General features: G+C 39.0%; 1 protein-coding gene and 1 pseudogene across 1 annotated transcript in view; one reads left to right on the forward strand and one right to left on the reverse strand.

The window, feature by feature from the left end:
- Positions 1-2307: 2307 nt before the first annotated feature.
- The window catches only part of PRSS38 (serine protease 38), a 42231-nt gene continuing 24491 nt past the window's right edge, over positions 2308-20047 (forward strand). The window contains exons 1-3 of the mRNA XM_055428859.2: positions 2308-2522; positions 2728-2890; positions 3423-3694. Of these exons, the coding sequence (XP_055284834.2) occupies positions 2363-2522; positions 2728-2890; positions 3423-3694 (595 nt within the window). The 5' untranslated portion in view covers positions 2308-2362. The remainder of the gene's footprint in view (positions 2523-2727; positions 2891-3422; positions 3695-20047) is intronic.
- On the reverse strand, positions 12020-12396 carry LOC148777199 (small nuclear ribonucleoprotein E pseudogene; annotated as a pseudogene).

Genomic DNA, 20047 nt, shown 5'->3' on the forward strand with positions numbered 1-20047 from the left:
GCTCCTCTCTCCATTGGATTTTCCAGGCAAGAGTACTGGAGTGGGTTAGCCATTTCCTTCTCCAAGGAATGTTCCCCAACCCAGGGATTGAACCCAGGTCTCCCGCATTGCAGGCAGACATTTTACCATCTGTGCCACCAGGGAAGCCCTTGTCACACTAAAAACTAGTAAACTCTCAATTCCAATAAGAAAAGACTATTAGCTGGTCAGAATAGCTGCTATACAAAAGTCTACAAACAATGATGCTGGAGAGGGTATGGAGAAAAGGGAAACTTCTTACACTGTTGGTGGGAATGCAACCTAGTACAGCCACTATGGAGAACAGTGTGGAGATTCCTTTAAAAAAAACTGGAAATAGAACTGCCATATGACCCAGCAATCCCACTGCTGGGCATACACACCGAGGAAACCAGAATTGAAAGAGACACGCGTACCCCAATGTTCATCACAGCACTGTTTATAATAGCCAGGACATGGAAGCAACCTAGATGTCCATCAGCAGATGAATGGATAAGAAAGCTGTGGTATATATACACAATGGAATATTACTCAGCCATTAAAAAGAATACATTTGAATCAGTTCTAATGAGGTGGGTGAAACTGGAGCCTATTATACAGAGTGAAGTAAGCCAGCAAGAAAAACACCAATACAGTATACTAACACATATATATGGAATTTAGAAAGATGGTCACTATAACCCTATATGCAAGATGGCAAAAGAGATACAAATGAAAAGAACCGTCTTTTGGATTCTGTGGGGGAAGGCGAGTGTGGGATGATTTGAGAGAATAGCGTTGAAACGTGTATATTATCATATGTGAAACAGATCGCCAGTCCAGGTTCGATGTGTGAGACAGGATGCTCAGGGCTGGTGCACTGGGATGACCCAGAGGGATGGGATGGGGAGGGAGGTGGGAGGGGGTTCAGGATGGGGAACACATGTACACCCACGGCTGATTCAGGTCAATGTATGGCAAGACCACTACAATATTGTAAAGTAATTAGCCTCCAATTAAAATAAATTTTAAAAAAGAAAAGATTATTAATGAGCACCAACATCAAGCTCACCTAGCTATTGAATTTGGGCAAGGATTTTAAAGCAGCCATTATAAAAGTTCTCCATTGAACAATTATGAACACACTTGAAACATATTAAAGAACAAGAAACAGTGAAGAAGCAGAAATTACTGGCAATACATATAAAAGACAAGGGATTAATATCAAGAAATAGAGTGTACAGAGATTTCCCAATACCTTCTATGCTGATACACACATTGACTCCCCATTAACAACCTCTGTACCTTCTGTCTACTTTTGCTGTGAACCTAAAACTGCTACAAAAAATAAAATCTATTTAAAAAAAATAAATATAAGAAACAGAGCAGAGGTTGCAAACTACCTACTTCTGTACATCTGAACTAATGTACATTTGTACATTCTTTTTTTTTTTAATTAAGTGTAGTAATCTCTGTGCTTCCGTTCCCTCGCACAGTCGTGTCGGACTCTTTGCGACCCCGTGGACTGCAGCCTACCAGGCTTCTCCGTCCACGGGATTCTCCAGGCAAGAATACTGGAGTGGGTTACCGTTTCCTTCTCCAGGGGATCTTCCCGACCCAGGGATCGAACCCGGGTCTCCCGCATTGGCGGCAGATGCTTTAACCTCTGAGCCACCAGGGAAGCCCTGTACATTCTTAACTAAGAGCAGTTTATACACTTTTATTGCTTGGGGTTAAAACAAGAAAATATTTTATGAGATGCAAAAATTAAAATTCCAATTTCAGTGTCTGTAAATACAGTTTGTTGGAAGATAGTCCTGTTCATTTGTGTATGTATTGTCACAACAACAGAGTTCTGAAGTTTCCACAGAGGGGGCTTAAGTACTATAGTGCATTTTTCCAATCCCCTTTTCCCCAACATCTGTATAACTTGCTTTATTCAATGGTACATTAGCAAATATGATCAAGAAGAGGTGTGAAAAGTGCTTGTACATTTCTGTAATGCTGCAACTAAGACATGACCAAATCTAAGCTTGCTGGCTGGATGTTGGGAGACTCAGGATGAAATTATTCCCATTGCATTAACTAACAGCCAGGCAGCTGAGTAGGGAGAGAGACCACCACCATGAGGGAGAAAGCCCACCCAGAGTCTAACTGAGCACCCTCCAGGGAGTGAAAGCACAGAGAGCCAGCCATGGTGGGGGTGGGGGAGGGGGGCCACTGAGAGGGGGCTCCCGGCTGAGGAGCGAGACAGCTGGGGCTCGGGCTGCTGCGCCTTCGTACTGTCGTGTGCGTGGGCACTGTCGCGTGTTTATGGCGTCACCGGCTGTGCGCTCCAGCCCTGCCGTCCTTGAGACTCGCCCACATGGCCGCCGCACTGACTGGCCCTCGCGCTGGGCCTGGAGAGTCCTGGCCCGCGTCCCGGAGCCTCCTCCTGCTCCTGTTTCTCCTGCCTCCCACCCAGGTTGCAGCCACAGCCCACAGGCACCCTGCCAGCGAGGAGGTCGCCCTTAGCCGTGATGTGGGTAGGACCCCTCCAAGCCCAGGTTGGCGGTGGTCCTGGCGGTGAATCCAGTGAATCCCGAGCTTCCGACTCCCAGGGGTGGAGACCCAGCCTTCCGCGGTCCTTTCCTTTTTCCTCGCCTCCCAGTCTCCCTGCCTTCCCTTTCCATGTGGCCAGGCCCACCCTGGTGCCACTGCTACTCACACCCTTTGTCATTCTTCCTTCAGCCTGTGGCCAGCGCCATGTGCAAGGGAAGATACTGGGAGGCGTGGACGCCCTTGAGGGAAAGTGGCCGTGGCAGGTCAGTGTGCACTATGCAGGTTACCACATCTGCGGTGGGTCCATCCTTGATGAGTACTGGATCCTGTCTGCTGCCCACTGCTTTGACAGGTGAGTGGGTGGTGATGGATACCCTTCCCATGGAGGCCTAGGGCTGCAAGACATAGGACTGGGACTTATTAGAGTTGGGGAGAGAGTGGGACCCAGCACACAGCTCCATTCACTACAGCTTCTTGCACAGGACTGAGGACTCCTTTAGGGCCATCAGCTCTTCCAGATAGGTGTGCAAAAAATAATAGGATGAGAGGTGAGGTGAGGAGTCACATCTTAGGATTATAAGATGAGAGGTGATGAAAGACATATCCTCATTGGCAGCTCACTGTACATCTGACAAGCTCACCATCCAGCAGATACTGGTGAGTCCTTGAATCCTCCATGTACTCAGGTCAGGACTTCTTTGGGAGCAATTCTGCCAGTCAGGTCCCTACTATGCTGGAACGGCTCACTTTCCACATCCTGGCTGAGAGCTTGGATACCCAGGCCCCCATGCTCTAGGACTCCTTGGGCCTGTGAGCTCATGGAAGCTCCTCTTCCCAGGTGTCAGGTGCTTGAACCACTGTACCTTTGTTCTCTGTCTCTACAGGAATAAGAACACTGAGGCATTTGATATGTATGTGGGTCTTGTGGACCTCACAGTTGCAGGCAATCACACACAGTGGTTTGAGGTGAATAGAGTGATCATACACCCCACATATGAATTGTATCACCCTATTGGAGGCGACATCGCTCTGGTGCAGCTGAAAACCGGCATTGTTTTTTCCGACTCTGTGCTTCCCGTCTGTATTGCACCCCCAGACTTGACTCTTTCGAACCTTTCTTGCTGGGCTACAGGATGGGGATCCATCTCCCGACAAGGTAAGAAAACAAAGTGCAGGGTGGATCCCTTTATCAGAGCTTGTGGAAGGGATGATGGCTTTATGACATTACCGGAGAGAACATGTTCTGTCCATTAAGGGGTTGCAAGTGTCTGAGGACTGGAATCTTTATCCATCAAGCACTATATGTTTCTCTGTCAGTGAGGAGTTGTGCTTTATTCCTGGTTGGTTTTGGTGTATACAGAGAAGTAGTTGCATCTGCTTTGAGTGTGAAGCTAATATTTTGTATACCAAGAGCACAAATTTCCAGCGTAGTTGTTCTTAAAATTTTAAATTCAATTTATAATCTTTTTTATTTAATATGAAAAAACATATTAGTTATTCTAGTTATTCATAAAGGCTTTGTACTTTTTTTCTAGGTTTAAATCTTTGTATTTTAGGATTTCTATGCTTATATAAAGATTATTTTTAATTGCATTTGCTAATCAGACACAGCTGTTGATTTCTGTGTATTGATAATATTTCCACCCACCATATAGGACTAATTTTTAATAGTTTGTCAGTTGATTATTTAATTGTTCTAGATTTTTAAATATCTTTTCTTCAGATAAAGCTTGTTTCATCACTTCCTTTTCTACATCTTATCCTTAATTAATTTTTCTTATCTTATTGCAATGATTAGAACCTCTAGTAGAAATATTGCTAGGTCTCTTTTTCTTGTTTTTTATTTTAATTGAAATGCTTTTAATAGCTTACGATTGCATCTGTGGCTTGATTTGGAGATTTCAAATTGATATCTTATATCAGTTTAAGAATGTTTAACATCTGCCTGAATTCTCTTTCCTGGAGAATTCCATGGACAGAGGAGCCCGACAGGCTACAGTCCGTGGGATTGCAAAGAGTCGGACATGACTTAGTTCACCACTGACCCACCTGGGAAGCCCACATTACATCCCTAGTACTCATTTATCTTGTGACTGCTGGAAGTTTATAACTTTTGACTGCCTTCAACCAATTCCATCCTCCCTCAACACTCTCCTGCCATGGTAATCATAGAACTAATCTCTTTTTCTATGAGTTTGTCTTTGAAGTCTAATTGATATGTTAGTTCCTGTTATACGACATAGTGATTTGGTATTTCTCCACAGCTCAAAACTATCACTGATAAGTCTAATTACAGTATGTCACTATACAAATATATTACATAATTTTTTATTTTATTCTGCACACTGCACATTTCATACCTGTGATTCATTTATTTTACAACTGGAAGTTTGTACCTCTTAATCTTCCTCACCTATTTCTTTCCTTACCCCAACCCCTCACCCCTGGCAGCCACCTGTTTTTTCTCTGTATCTATAACTCTGTTCTGTTTGTTCATTTGCTTTATTTAGATTCCACGTATAAGTGAAATCATATATTTGGACTTCCTTGGTGGCTCAGATGGTAAAGAATCTGCTGCAATGTGGGAGACCTGGGTTCAGTCCCTGAGTTGGGAAGATTCCCTGGAGAAAGAAAGGCACCCCACTCCAGTATTCTTGCCTGGAGAATTCCATGGACAGAGGAGCCTGGCGGGCTACAGTCCATGGAGTCACAGAGTCAGACACGACTAAGCGACTAATATAAACACGCACACACAAAGTATTTGTCTTTGTCTGACTTATTTCACTTAGCCCAATATCCTCTAGATCCATCCATGTTGTTGCAAATGGTAAGATTTCATTCTTTTTTATGGCCGGGTAATATTCCATTGTATATATGTACCACATCTTCTTCAACCACTCATCTATTAATGGGCACTTAGGTTAGTTTAGATCTGAAGTGAGTCTCTTGTAGGCAGCATATATATGGGTCTTATGTTTGCATCCATTTTATGTCATCTGGTTGGAGCATTTAGTTCATTTATATCTAGAGTAGGTATTAACTACTGCTGTTTTGTTCATTGGTTTGGGATTGCTTTTATAGCTCTTTTTTGTTCCTTTCTTCTTTCTTTGTTCTATTTCCTCATGAGTTGATGACTATATGTAGCATTATGCTTGGATTTCTTTCTTTTTCTGTGTGTATATCTATCTATTATAGGTTTTCTTTGGGCTTATCATGAGGTTTATATAATTCTTCTATAATCCTCATGGTTATTTTACATTGTTGATCTTTTATTTTCAAATGTATTTTAAAAACACTGCATATTTACTCCCCTTTCTTCAAGATTATTGTTTTATTAATATTTTACTTCTTTTTGATCATGTATTTCTTAACTACTTATTGTGGGTATAGTCTTGGCATTTTGTCTTTTAACCTTCTTATTGGCTTTGTATGTGTTTGATTTACTATCTTCACTATGTATTAGCAATGAGTTTCTTCCTTTCATAATTCTCATGTTCTAGTTGTGGCTTTTTTTCACTTACAGAAGTCGCTTTAATATTTCTTTTAAAGCTGTTTTGGTGGTGCTGAACTCTTTTTTATCATCTGTAAAACTTTCAATCTCTCCATCAAATCTGAATGAAAACCTTGCTAGGTAGATTATTCTTTGTTGTAGGTTTTTCCCTTTCATCCCTTAAAGTTAATCATGCCATTCCCTTCTGGCCTGCAGAGTTTCTGCTGAAAAGTCAACTGATACCCTTATGGGAGTTCCTTGTATGTAACTTGTTGCTTTTCCCTTGCTGCTTCAATATTCTCTCTTTATCTTTAATTTTTGCCATTTTAATCACAGTGTGTCTTGGTGTGGTCCTTTTTGGTGGATCCTGTGTGGGCCAACTCTCTGTGCCCCCTGGACTTGATGTCTGTTTCCTTTCCCAGGTTTGGAAATTTTTCAGTGATTATATCTTCAAATATGTTCTCTGCTCCCTTTTCTGTCTCTTCTCATTGTGGGTTCTGTATCATGTTGGTGCGTTTAATCTTCTCCCAGGCATCTCCGAGGCTATCCTCAGTTCTTTTCATTCTTTTTACTTTATTCTGTTCTTCAGTAGTTATTTCCACCATTTTATCTTCCAGCTCATTGATCCATTCTTCTGCTTCAGATATTCTGCTATTGATTCCTTCTAGAGTGTTTTTAATTTCAATAATTGTGTTGTTTGTATGTTTATTCTTTAATTCTTCTAGGTCTTTGTTAATTGATTCTTATATTTTCTCCATTCTATTTTCAAGGTTTTTGATCATCTTTACTATCATTATTCTGAATTCTTTTAGAGGGGAGGAGAGGGTGAGATGTATGGAGAGAGTAACATGGAAACTTACATTCAGTTCAGTTCAGTCTCTCAGTCGTGTCCGACTCTTTGCGACCCCATGAATCCCAGCACGCCAGGCATCCCTGTCCATCACCAACTCCCGGAGTTCACTCAAACTCATGTCCATCGAGTCGGTGATGCCATCCAGCCATCTCATTCTCTGTCGTCCCCGTCTCCTCCCACCCCCAATCCCTCCCAGCATCAGACTCTTTTCCAGTGAGTCAACTCTTCGCATGAGGTGGCCAAAGTATTGGAGTTTCAGCTTCAACATCAGTCCTTCCAATGAACACCCAGGACTGATCTCCTTTAGGATGGTCTGGTTGGATCTCCTTGCAGTCCAAGGGACTCTCAAGAGTCTTCTCCAACACCACAGTTTAAAAGCATCAGTTCTTCAGCACTCAGCTTTCTTCACCATTGAACTCTCACATATGTAAAATAGATAGCCAATGGGAATTTGCTGTATGTCCCAGGGAACTCAAGAGGGGTGGGATGGGGAGGGAGATGGGAGGGAGGCTCAAGAGGGAGGGGACATATATATACCTATGGCTGATTCATGTTGATGTTTGACAGAAAACAACAAAATTCTGTAGAGCAATTATCCTTCAATTAAAAAATAAATACTTTTTTTTTTTTAAAGCATCAGTTCTTTGGTGCTCAGCTTTCTTTATGGTCCAACTCTCACATCCATACATACTGGAAAAGCCATAGTTTTTACTATATGGACCTTTGTCAGCAAGTAATGTCTCTGCTTTTTAGTATACTGTCGAGGTTTGTCATAGTTTTTCTTCCAGGAACTAACCGTCTTTTAATTTCATGGCTGCAGTCACTATCTGTAGTGATTTTGGAGCCCAAGAAAATAAAGTCTATCACTATTTCCATTGTTTCCCCATCTATTTGGCATGAAGTGATGGGACCAGATGCCATGATCTTCATTTTTTGAACGTTGAGTTTTAAGCCAAATTTTTCATTCTTCTCTTTCACTAAGAGGCTCTTTAGTTCCTCTTGATTTTCTGCAGGGATGGTGTCATCTTAAACCATCTTTATATATTTTCTTTTTTTCCTTTCTGTTCAGCTTCATTGATGGTCTTTATTAATATGATCTTGTGGATGATAGCCATTCTGACAGGTGTGAGGTGGTATTTCACTGTGGTTTTGCTTTGCATTTCTCTGATGATTAGCAATGTTGAGCATCTTTTCATGTGCCTGTTGGCCATTTGTGTGTCTCCTCAGGGAAAATGTCAGTTTAGGTCTTCTGTCCATTCTTAAATTGAATTTAGATAGATAGGAGATATACATATAGATATAGATATAAATATATAGAGAGTTGTATGAGCTGTTGTATATTTTGGATATTAATACTTATAGGATATATTACTTGCAAATATTTTCTCTCATTCAGTAGGATGTCTTTTCATTTTGTAACTTTCTTAGTGGTATGCTTTACCTTGCTAAAACTTTTAAGTTTAACTAGATTTCATTTGTTTATTTTTTATTTTCCTTTCTTTCCTAAAGAGACAAGCCCAAAACACTATTGTTATAATTCATGTAAAAGAGTGTTCTGCGTATATTCCCTTTTAGGAGTTTTGTGGTTTCAGGTCTTAACACATTTAAGTGTTTGATCTATTTTCAGTTTATTTTCATATGTGGTATGAGAAAATCTTTTAATTATTTTACATGCAGATATTCCAATTTCCCAGCACCATTTATTGAAGACGGCCTTTTCCCCATTGTATATTTTTGCCTCCTTTGTTGTAGGTTAATTGACCTTAAGTGTGTGGATTTATTTCTGGGTCCTCTATTGTTTTCCACTGATCTATGTGCCTGTTTTATGTGCCAGTACCACACTGTTTGAGTACTGAAACTTTGTAGTCTAAAGTCAGCCACTGTGATACTTATAACTTTGTTCACTTTTCTCAGCTGCGTTGGCTATTTGTTTTGTGTGTGTGTGTGTGTGTGTGACTCCATATAAATTTTAGGATTATTTGTTCTAGTTCTGTGAAAAATATCATGGGTATTTTGGTAAGGGTTGCATTAAGTCTGTAATGACTTTGGGTAGTTCGACCATGTTGTGCTGTGCTTAGTCACTCAGTTGTGTCCAAATCTTTGCAACCCCATGGACTGCAGCCCTCCAGGCTCCTCTGTCCATAGGAATTCTCCAGGCAAGAATACTGGAGTGCATGCCCTCCTCCAGGGGATCATCCCGACCCAAGGATTGAACCCACGTCTTCCGCACTGCAGGCAGGTTCTTTACTGCTGAGCCATATATATATACACACACACATACACACATATATTTGTTGATGTTCAGTCACTAAGTCATGTCTGACTCTTTGCAATCTCATGGACAACAGCATACCAGGCTCCTCTGTCCCTCACTATCTCCCCGAGTTGCTCAGATTCATGTCCATTGAGTCAGTGATAGTATCTAACCATCTCATCCTCTGCTGCCTCCTTCTCCTTTAGCCTTCAGTCTTTTCCAGTAAGTTGGCTCCTTGCATCAGGTGGCCAAAGTATTGGAGCTTCAGCTTCAGTGAATATTCAGGGTTGATTTCCTTTAGGATTAACTGGTTTGATTCCCTTGCAATCCAAGGGACTCTCAAGAGTCTTCTCCAGCACCACAGCTCAAAAGCATCAGTTCTTTAGCGCCCAGCCTTCCTTATGGTCCAACTCTGACATTTGTACATGACTACTGGAAACATATGGACTTTGATGGCAAAGTGATGTCTCTGCTTTTTAACGTGCTATCTAGGTTTGTCATGATTTTCCTTCCAAGGAGCAAATGTCTTAATTTCATGGCTTCAGTCACCATCCACAGAGATTTCGGAGCCCAAGAAAATAAATTCTGTCACTGCTTCCATTTTGTCCCTTCCATTTGCCATGCAGTGATGGGGCCAGATGCCATAATCTTAGTTTTTTTTTAAATTTACTTATTTTAATTGGAGGCTAATTACTTTACAATATTGTATTGGTTTTGCCATACATTGACATGAATCTGCCCTGGGTGTGCATGTGTTCCCCATCCTGAACCCCCCCTCCCACCTCCCTCCCCATCCCATCCCTCCGGGTCATCCCAGTGCACCAGCCCCGAGCATCTTGTATCATGCATCAAACCTGGACTAGTGATTCGTTTCACATATGATAATATACATGTTTCAGTGCCATTCTCCCAAATCATCCTACCCTCACCCTCTCCCACAGAGTCCAAAAGACTGTTCTATACATCCATGTCTCTTTTGCTGTCTCGTATACAGGGTTATTGTTACCATCTTTCTAAATTCCATATATACGCGTTAGTATGCTGTATTGGTATTTTTCTTTCTGGCTTACTTCACTCTGTATAATAGGCTCCAGTTTCATCCACCTCATTAGAACTGATTCAAATGTATTCTTTTTAATTGCTGAGTAATACTCCATTGTATATATGTACCACAGTTTTGTTATCCATTTGTCCGCAGATGGACATCTAGGTTACTTCCATGTCCTGGCTATTATAAACACTGCTGCAATGAACATTAGAGTACATGTGTTTTTTTTAATGTTTAGTTTCAAGAGAGCTTTTTTACTTTCCCTTTTCACCCTCACCAAGAGACTCTAGTTCCTGTTTGCTTTCTACCATTAGAGTGGTATCATATGCATATCTGAGGTTGTTGATATTTGTCCCAGCAGTCTTGGTTCCAGTTTGTGATTCATCCAGCCTGGCATTTTGCATGATGTACTTTGCATTTAAGTTAAATAAGCAGGGTTATAATATATAACCTTGTCATACTCCTTTCCCAATTTTGAATCAGTCAGTTGCCCCATGTCCAGTTCTAACTGTTGCTTCTTGACTTACATACAAGTTTCTCAGAAGACAGGTATGGTGGTCTGATACTCCTATGTCTTTAAGAATTTTCCACAGTTGTTTATACAGCTTTTGACTGTGTGGATCACAACATATGTGTGTGTGTGTGTGTGTGTGTGTGTGTAGTTTACTCAGCCAGAAAAGTGAATGAAATTCTGCTATTTGCAGCAATGTGGATGGATCTAGAGAATATTATGCTTAGTTAAGTGATTTATACACAGAAAGACAAAGACTGTGTGAGTCATATTCCTAATTTGTGGAATCTAAAAAATACTACCAATGAATATATGCAAAATGGAAACCAACTCACAGATTTAGAAAACAAACTAGTGGTTACCAAAGGGTTAAGGAAAGGGAAGTGGCAAATTAGGAGTATAAGATAAAGGGATATAAAATATCACATATAAAATAGATAAGCAACAAGGATATATTGTATAGTACAAGGAATTTCAGTCACTATCTTATAGGAACTTTGAATGCTGTATAATCTGTAAAACACTGACTCACGATGCTGTACACCTGAAACTAATAGAATAGTGTAAATGAACTATACTTTAATTAAAAAATTACTAGTATGTTAAATTTTAGTAGAATTTTATAGAAAGAAAAACAATGGATTTCTTTATATTAATATTGTATCCTTCAGCTTTACTGAATTCCTTTATTAATTCTGATAGTTTCTTGGTAGAGACATTAGGCTTTTGCATATATCACGTCATCTGAAATAGTGACAGTCTTGCTTCTTCCCTCCCAGTTTGGGTGCTTTTTTATTTCTTTTTCTTGTTGGCCTCTGTGACTAGGACTTCCAGTCAGTCAGTCAGTTCAGTTGCTCAGTTGCATCCGACTCTCTGTGACCCCAGGGACTGCAGCCGCCGGGCCTCCCTGTCCATCACCAGCTCCCGGAGCCTGCACAAACTCACGTCCATCAAGTCGGTGATGACATCCAGCCATCTCATCCTCTGTCGTCCCCTTCTCCTCCTGCCTTCAGTCTTTCCCATAGGACTTCCAATAGTATGTCAAACAAAAGAGGAAAGATTGGGCATCTTTGTCTTATTCCTGATTTTAGAGGAAAAACTTTCAGCTTTTCAGCATTGAGCATGGCATTAGTTGTTGGTTTCTCATAACTAGCCTTTATTATATTGAGATATGTCCTCTATATACTAACTTTGAAGGGAGTTTTTATCATAAATGAATTTTGAATTTTATCAAATGCTTTTTCTGTGTCTACTGAGATGATCTTGTGATTTTTTTTTTTTTATAAAAACAGTCCCACAGCATTTATTGTCAACTGGTAATAACATAAGGGTGAGCAGAACAATATGAATACATGTTTTAGAACTACATCTCTAACAAAGGACACCTAAAAAAACCAATAGTATTGCCAAACAATTTCTCACTTCATTTATCACTTCTAGTTGGAGACACTTTGGAGCAGAGTAATGTTATCTCCTTTTAGCATGATCTGACCCAGTTGTTTTCTTGACTTTGTTTTAGAATGAATCTCTTCTGCGTCATCTAATACGAGGTCCAACCAATGATACAGCCCTCTATCTGCATATTCACTTGCTCCTAAAGCCACACCTGAATCCGCGATCTATTTTGCAAGTGTCTGAAGATGAGATTGATGGGCTGAACCATCACCTTCTGCACCTTCTGGCCCTGGCCCTGATATGCCATGCTGGAAGCTCGATCTTGTGATTTTTATCCTTCCTTTTGTTAATGTGGTAGGAGGGCATGGCAACCTACTCCAGTATTCTTGCCTGGAGAATCCCCATGGACAGAGGAACCTGGCAGGCTACAGTCCATGGGGTTGCAAACAGTCGGACATGACTGAAGTGACTTAGCACTTGTTAATGTGGTATATCACATTGATATTGAACCATCTGCAGATATTGAACCATCCTTGCATCCCTATAATTAATTTCTTTTGATCATGGTTTGATATTTTTTATATACTGTTGAATTCAGTTGGCTAACATGCTGAGAATTTTTGTATCTATATTCATCAGGATATTGTCCAGTAATTTTCATTTTAATAATGTCTTTGGTTTTGATATCAGGAAAATGGTGGTCTTGTAGAATGGATTCAATAGTTTCCTCCTCAATTTTTTTGAATAGTTGGAGAACAATAGATATTAACTTTTCAGCTGTGAAACTGTTCAGTCTTTGACTTTTGCCTCGTGGGAGTTTTGCATTACTGATTCAGTTTCACTACTAGTGATTAGTCTCTTCAGATTTTCTATTTCTCCTGATTCAGTTTTGGAAGGTTGCATGTTTTTTGCAAATTATCCATTTCTTCCTAGGGTGTCCAATTTGTTGGCATATAACTTTCATAGTGTTCTGTTTTAATTTTTTTGTATCTCTGTGATATCATTTGTAATTTTTCCTCTTTCATTTTGTTTATTTGGGTCCTCTTTTTTCACCTATTGATCCTGATTAAACACTTATTAATTTTCTTTATCATTTAAAAAAATAGCTCTTGGTTTCACTGATCTTTTCTATTTTTGTCTATATTTTATTCTTTTCTATTCTGGCCTTTATTATTTCCTTTCTTCTGATGACCTTGGGTTTTGTTTTTCTTCTTTTTCTCATTCCTTTAGATGATACGTAGTTTGAAATTTTTCTTGTTTCTACAGGTATAAATTTCCCTCTTAGATTTACTTCTGCTGCATACCATAGATCTTGAAAAGTTGTTTTTATTTTTATTTGTCTTGAGATATTTTCTGATTTCATCTTTGCTTTTTTCATTTACCCATTGCTTTTTAATTGCATGTTGTTTAGTCTCCATGCATTTATGTTTTTACTATTTTTCTTCCTGTAATTGATTTCTAGTTTCATATCTTTATGGTCAGAAAAGAGGTTTGATATAATTTCTATCCTCTTAAATTTGTTAAACCAAATCCATAAAACAAATATTAACAGACTAAAAAGGAGAAATTGACAATGATAAAATAATCATAGGGGACTATAACACCCCGGTTACAATCAGACAGCTATCGATAAAGAAACAATAGCCTTTAAATGACACATTAGACCAGATGGACATAATAGCTATCTATAGAACATTCCATCCAGAAACAGCACAGTACTATATTGGGTGCATGGGCTTCCCTGGTGGCTCAGACAGTAGAGTCCACCTGTGAAGCCGGAGACCCAGGTTCGATTCCTGGGTTGGGAAGATCACCTGGAGAAGAGAATGGCTACCCACTCTAATTTTCTTGCCTGGAGAATTCCATGGACAGAAGAGCCTGAGGGGCTACAGTCCATGTGGTCACAGAGTTGGACACAATTGAGCAACTGATATACATACCTATTAGGTGCATGAATGTTAACAAACATTACATCCTATTCTTGTATAGATCCCTTTATTGTGTAATGCCCTTCTTGGTCTTTTGTCATAGACTTTTATTTAAAGTCTTCTTTTTCTGTTGTCAGTACCGCCACCCCAGCATTCTTTTTGGTTCCATTTGTGTGAAAAAACTTTTTCCATCCCCTCACCTTCAGTCTCTGTGCGTCTTTAGCTCTGAAGTGAGTTTCTTGTAGGCTATATATAGATGAGTCTTGTTTTTCATCCAATTAGCCCCTTTCTGTCTTTTGATGGGAACATCAGTGTATTGATATTTAAAGTGAATATTGATAGGTGTGTACTTTTTGTCATTTTGTTACTTGTTTTCTTGTTTTTAGCTCTTCTCTGTTATTTTTTTGGTCTCTTCCCTTGTGGTTTGACAGTTTTCTTTAGTATTCTTTTCTCTTTAGTTTTTCTGTGTCTATGGAAGGTTTAGATTTGTGGTTACCGTTTATTTTGACCTATGACTATATTTACTGGTACAAACTCATAGTCAATTCAATTCAAGCACATTCTAAAAGATCTACTTTTTTTCTTTTTTTACTACTTTCACCTGTATTTTGTGTTTTTTACATCTTCATGTCTCTTCCTTGTTTATTATAGTTATCAATTTAGTTCAGTCACCAAATTGTGTCCAACTCTTTGTGACTGCATGGACTGAGGCACGCCAGGCTTCCCTGTCCATCACCAGCTCCCGGAGCTTGCTCAAACTCATGTCCATCAAGTCAGGGATGCTATTCAACCATCTCATGCTCTGTCATTATAGTTGATTTTAAAAATTTCGTCTCTAAACCTTCCTATTAGTTTAAGTGGTTGATAACAGCCTTTGCTATTAATATATATTTGCCTTTACTAGTGGGATATTTTCCCCTTTCATATAAATTCTTACTTCTTGTAGTCTTTTCTTTTCCATTTAAATACCCTTTAGCATTTCTTGTAAGATCAGTTTAGTATTGATGAACTCTTCTAGTTTTTGTTTGTCTGAAAAAATCTTCAGCTCTTCTTCAGTTCTGAATGATAACCATGATGGGTAGAATATCTTAGGTTGTGTTTTTCCCTTTCAGTACTTTTTTGAATATTTATTTTTATTTACTTTTCTACTTGGCTGCGTCAGGTCTTAGTTGCAGCATGTGGGACCTTTGGTTGTGGCATGTGGAATCTTTTAGTTGTGGCATGCTAACTCTTAGTTGCAGCATGTGAAGTCTTGGTTGCAGCACGTGGGATCTAGTTCCCTGACCAGGGGTTGAACCTGAGCCCCCTGCATTGAGAGTGTGGAATCTTAGCCATTGGACCACCAGGGAAGTCTTACTTTCAGTACTTTAAATAAATATATCATGCCACCCCCTTCTGGTTTGCAAACTTTATGTGGGACAACCACATATAGTCTTATAGGGAATTCCTTTATATGTGACTATTTGTATTTCTTTTGCTGCCTTGAAAATTCTCTCCTTATCTTTAACTTTTGCCAGTTTATTTATGGTATGTCTTAGTGTGACTCTCTTTGGGTTCATCTTGTATGGGGCTCTGTGCTTCCTATACCTGGAAAATGTTTCCTTCTTCAGCCTCAGGAATTTTTCAGCTGTAATTTCATCAACTTCACTTTCTACCCTTTTCTCTCTCTTCTTGTTTTGGAACCCCTAAATGCAAATATTAGTGTACTTGGCATTATTTTCAGTTCATTTCAGTTCAGTCGCTCAGTCGTGTCCAGCTCTCTGCGACCCCATGAATCACAGCATGCCAGACCTCCCTGTCCACCGCCAACTCCCGGAGTTCACTCAAACTCATGTCCACAGAGTCCGTGATGCCATCCAGCCATCTCATTCTCTGTTGTCCCCTTCTCCTCCCGCCCCCAACCTTTTCCAGCATCAGAGTCTTTTCCAGTGAGTCAACTCGTCGCATGAGGTGGCCAAAGTATTGGAGTTTCAGCTTTAGCATCAGTCCTTCCAATGAACACCCAGGATTGATCTCCTTTAGAATGGACTGGTTGGCTCTCCTTGCAGTCCAAGGGACTCGCAAGAGTCTTCTCCAACACCACAGTTCAAAAGCATTATTTTAGAGGTCCCTTAAATTATGCTCATTAAAATTTATTTTCATTTTTCTGATCTGATTGGATGATTTAGTTCTGTGTTACATTCTTCTGTATTACCTAGTCTGATGTTATTCCCTTCTCGTGTATTTTTGATTTCTTCAGCTCTAACTGGTCCTTTTTAAATTTTCTAGTTCCTTGTTAGAGTTCTCACTGTTTATTCTTTTCCCAAGTTCACTTATCTTATTACTGTTACTTTGACCTCATCTGATGAATTATTTATCTCTGTCTCATTAGCATTTTTCTAGGGTCTTAGTCCTCAATTTTTCATCTGAAACATATTCCTATGTTTCTCATTTTAACTTTTTTGTTTCTATGAAATTAAGTGAAAACAATAATCTATTCTAGTCTTAAAGGGGTAGACTCTTATGAGATCATCCCTATTCACTTTGCATGTGTCCAGTGTCTTTGGTAGGAGATCTGGATCTGAATTAAGCATGAGTCACCCAGGGTGTGCGGGTGGCTACCACCTTGCTGGGAGTATGGCTGGAGATGGAGGGGCTCAAACCAGAGCCAGGTGTGAGCCTGGAATTCTCCTGTCATCAGTGGCACTCATTACCCCATGAGGAGCAGGAGCAGGGCCCAAGGTGCTGGAGCAGAGCCCCGAGGTTGGGTCCAAGAAGCCTCCATTCCTTGTAAGTGTGTGCATTTTCTTTGACAATCACAGCACTATATTAGTGGAGAGCAGCACTAGAGTAAGAGGAGCTGGAGTGAGTGCCCAGGAATCTATACTTGAAAGTATATGATCTTTTTTTTTTTTCTTTCAATGTCTTTGGATTTGGTATCAGGGTAATGCCAGCTTTCTAGAATGAGTTTAAAATGCAGCACTGTTTATAACAGCAAGGACATGGAAGCAACCTCGATGTCCATCTGCAGACGAATGGATAAGAAAGCTTTGGTACATATACACAATGGAGTATTTTTCAGCCATCAAAAAGAATGCATTTGAATCAGTTCTAATGAGGTGGATGAAACTGGAGCCTATTATACAGAGTGAAGTAAGCCAGAAAGAAAAACATCAATAAAGTGTGCTAACGCATATATATGGAATTTAGAAAGATGGTAACCTTAACCCTGTATACAAGACAGCAAAAGAGACATAGGTGTATAGAGCAGTCTTTGGGACTCTGTGGGAGAGGGTGAAGGTGGGATGATTTGGGAGTATGGCATTGTAGCATGTATATTATCATATGTGAAATGAATCACCAGTCCAGGTTCGACGCATGATACAGGATGCTTGGGGCTGGTGCATGGGGATGACCTGGAGGGAGGATATGGGGAGGAGGGAGGTGGGAGGTGGGTTCAAGAGGGGGAACACATGTACACCCGGGGCGGATTCGTGTCAATGTATGGCAAAAACCAACCAATATATTATATTAATGTAAAGTAATTTGCCTCCAATAAAAAAATAAATAAAATAAAAGTGTTCCCTTATCTTGCATTTTTTGGAAAGTTTGAGAAGAAGGGTGTTAATTTTTTAAATGTTAGATAGAATTCACCAATGAATCCATATGGTACTAGATTTTCATTATTAAACATTTTTACTGAACTAATCTTTCTGTTAAGAATCTGCTGAAATTTTCTATTTCTTCTTCTGTCAGATTAGACTATTTGCATGTTTCTAGGAATTGTCTTTCATTGAAGTTATCTTATTTGTTGGAGTAAAATTCCTCATAGTATTCTCTTACAATTCATTTTTATTTTTCTGAGACCAATAGTAAATTCCTCCACTTTGACTTCTGATTTAGGTGATTTATATCTTCTCTTTTTTTTTCTTTATCAGTCTAGATAAAGTTTTGCCAGTTTTGTTTATATTTTCAGTGAAACTTTGGTTTGATTGATTGTACTTTTTTTTCTTTCTATTTTTTACTTCTTTCCTCTGCTAGCTTTGAGTTTATCATGCCTTTCTTTCAGCTTCACAAGGGGGCAAGGTTAGGTTATTGATAGAAGATTTTTCTTCTTTTGTAATATAGGAGTTATATTTTTAAATTTCCTTCTGAGCATTGTGTTTGTTGCATCTTATAAGTTTCATATGCTGAGTTTTCATTCATTCTTCTCTAAGTGTTTTCTCTTGTGATTTCGTCTTTGACTTATTGGTTTTTCCAGAATGTATTGTTTAATTTCAATTTTGTTTTTAGTTATCTTTCTGTTATTGATTTCCAGCTTCATTCCATTGTGTTCAGAGAACACAGTTTACATGATTTCTGTATTTTAAAATTTATTGACTTGTTTCATGACTAACTTATATATTCTGCCCTGGACTTTGTCCCATGCCTACTTGAGAAGAATGTATATTCCACTGTTGTTGGGTGAAGTATTATATAAATGTCTATCAGGTCTAATTGGTTTATAATGTTGTTCAAGTCCTCTATTTCCTTATAATGTTCTTGTTACACATGTTGTTGAAAGTGTGGTATTGGATCTACAACTACTGCTGTGGAACTGTCTGTCCCCCACTTCAATTCTGCCAATGTTTGCTTCATATTTTGTTTGATGAATATATTAATTATAAAGAAAACTTAATGAAATGATTCTTTTATGAATAGATAATACCTTTGTTTCTTATAACAGTTTTGACTTGAAGTCTATTTTGTCTGAAATTAGTATAGCCTACCCACTTTCTTTGGTATTAGTATTTGTGTAAAATATCTTTTTTTAATCCTTTCATTTTCTATCTTTTTGTATCCTTGAATCCAAAATGAGTCTCATAGACAGCATATAGCTGGATTTTTCAAAATTAATTCTGCCACTCTCTGTCCTTTGGTTGGAGAGTTTCACTCATTTCAGTTTAGTTCAGTTCAGTCGCTCAGTCGTGTCCAACTCTCTGCGACCCCATGAATCACAACACGCCAGGCGTCCCTGTCCACCACCAACTCCCGGAGTTCACTCAAACTCATGTCTACAGAGTCAGTGATGCCATCCAACCATCTCATTCTCTGTCATCTCCTTCTCCTCCTGCCCCCAATCCCTCCCAGCATCAGAGTCTTTTCCAGTGAGTCAACTCTTCGCATGAGGTGGCCAAAGTATTGGAGTTTCAGCTTTAGCATAAGTCCTTCCAATGAACACCCAGGACTGATGTCCTCTAGAATGGACTGGTTGGATCTCCTTAACTCAACTAATTACTTATAGTAAGAACTTACTTCCATCATTTGCTATTTCTTTTCAGTTTTAAATCTTTCTATCCCTTATTTCCTCCAATACTGATTTCTTTTGTGCTTAATTAATCTTTTATAGTGAGCTGTTTTAAACCCTTCACATTTAATGTGTATATTTTTAGACATTTTTGTTTGTTTTTACCATGGAGATTACATTTAATATTCCACATTTATAACAATCTAGTTTGAACTGATACCAGTTTAACCTCAATCGCATACAGAAGCTGTACAAGTCACATCCTTGTATACTGTGTGCCTGAAACATGTATTTTAAATTACTTTATAAATTTGTCTTTAAAATTCTGTAGAAAATAAAAAGTGGAATTACAAACCAAAAAGATGACAGTAAGGATTTTTATACTTGCCCAAATATTTACCTTTACCAGGATTTAAAAAAATCTCTTCATGTAGTTTTGAGTGACTATCTTTGTACTTTCATTTTCACCAGAACTCCTTATAGCATTTCTCTTAGGGAAGGTTTACTAGTATCAGACTGTTATCTCTCGGTTATCTGGGAATATCTGAGTTCTCACTTGTTAAGGACGTTGCTGCCATATATAGAATTCTCAGGAGACTGTTTTTAGGTTAGCACTTTGTGTTATCCCATTGTCTTCTGACCTCCTAGTAGTAGTCATTGTTTTTAACGAGAATCATCTATTGCTCTTATTGAGGGCAAATTGCTCCTGTTTTGCTCCTTTCAAAATTCTGTTTCTTTTTAGTTTTTGGAAGTTTAATTATAGT

The sequence above is a fragment of the Moschus berezovskii genome, chromosome 8, assembly GCF_049115385.1.
Source record: "Moschus berezovskii isolate FMDL1 chromosome 8, NW_MosBer_1.0, whole genome shotgun sequence".
Classification (NCBI taxonomy): Eukaryota; Metazoa; Chordata; class Mammalia; order Artiodactyla; family Moschidae; genus Moschus; species Moschus berezovskii.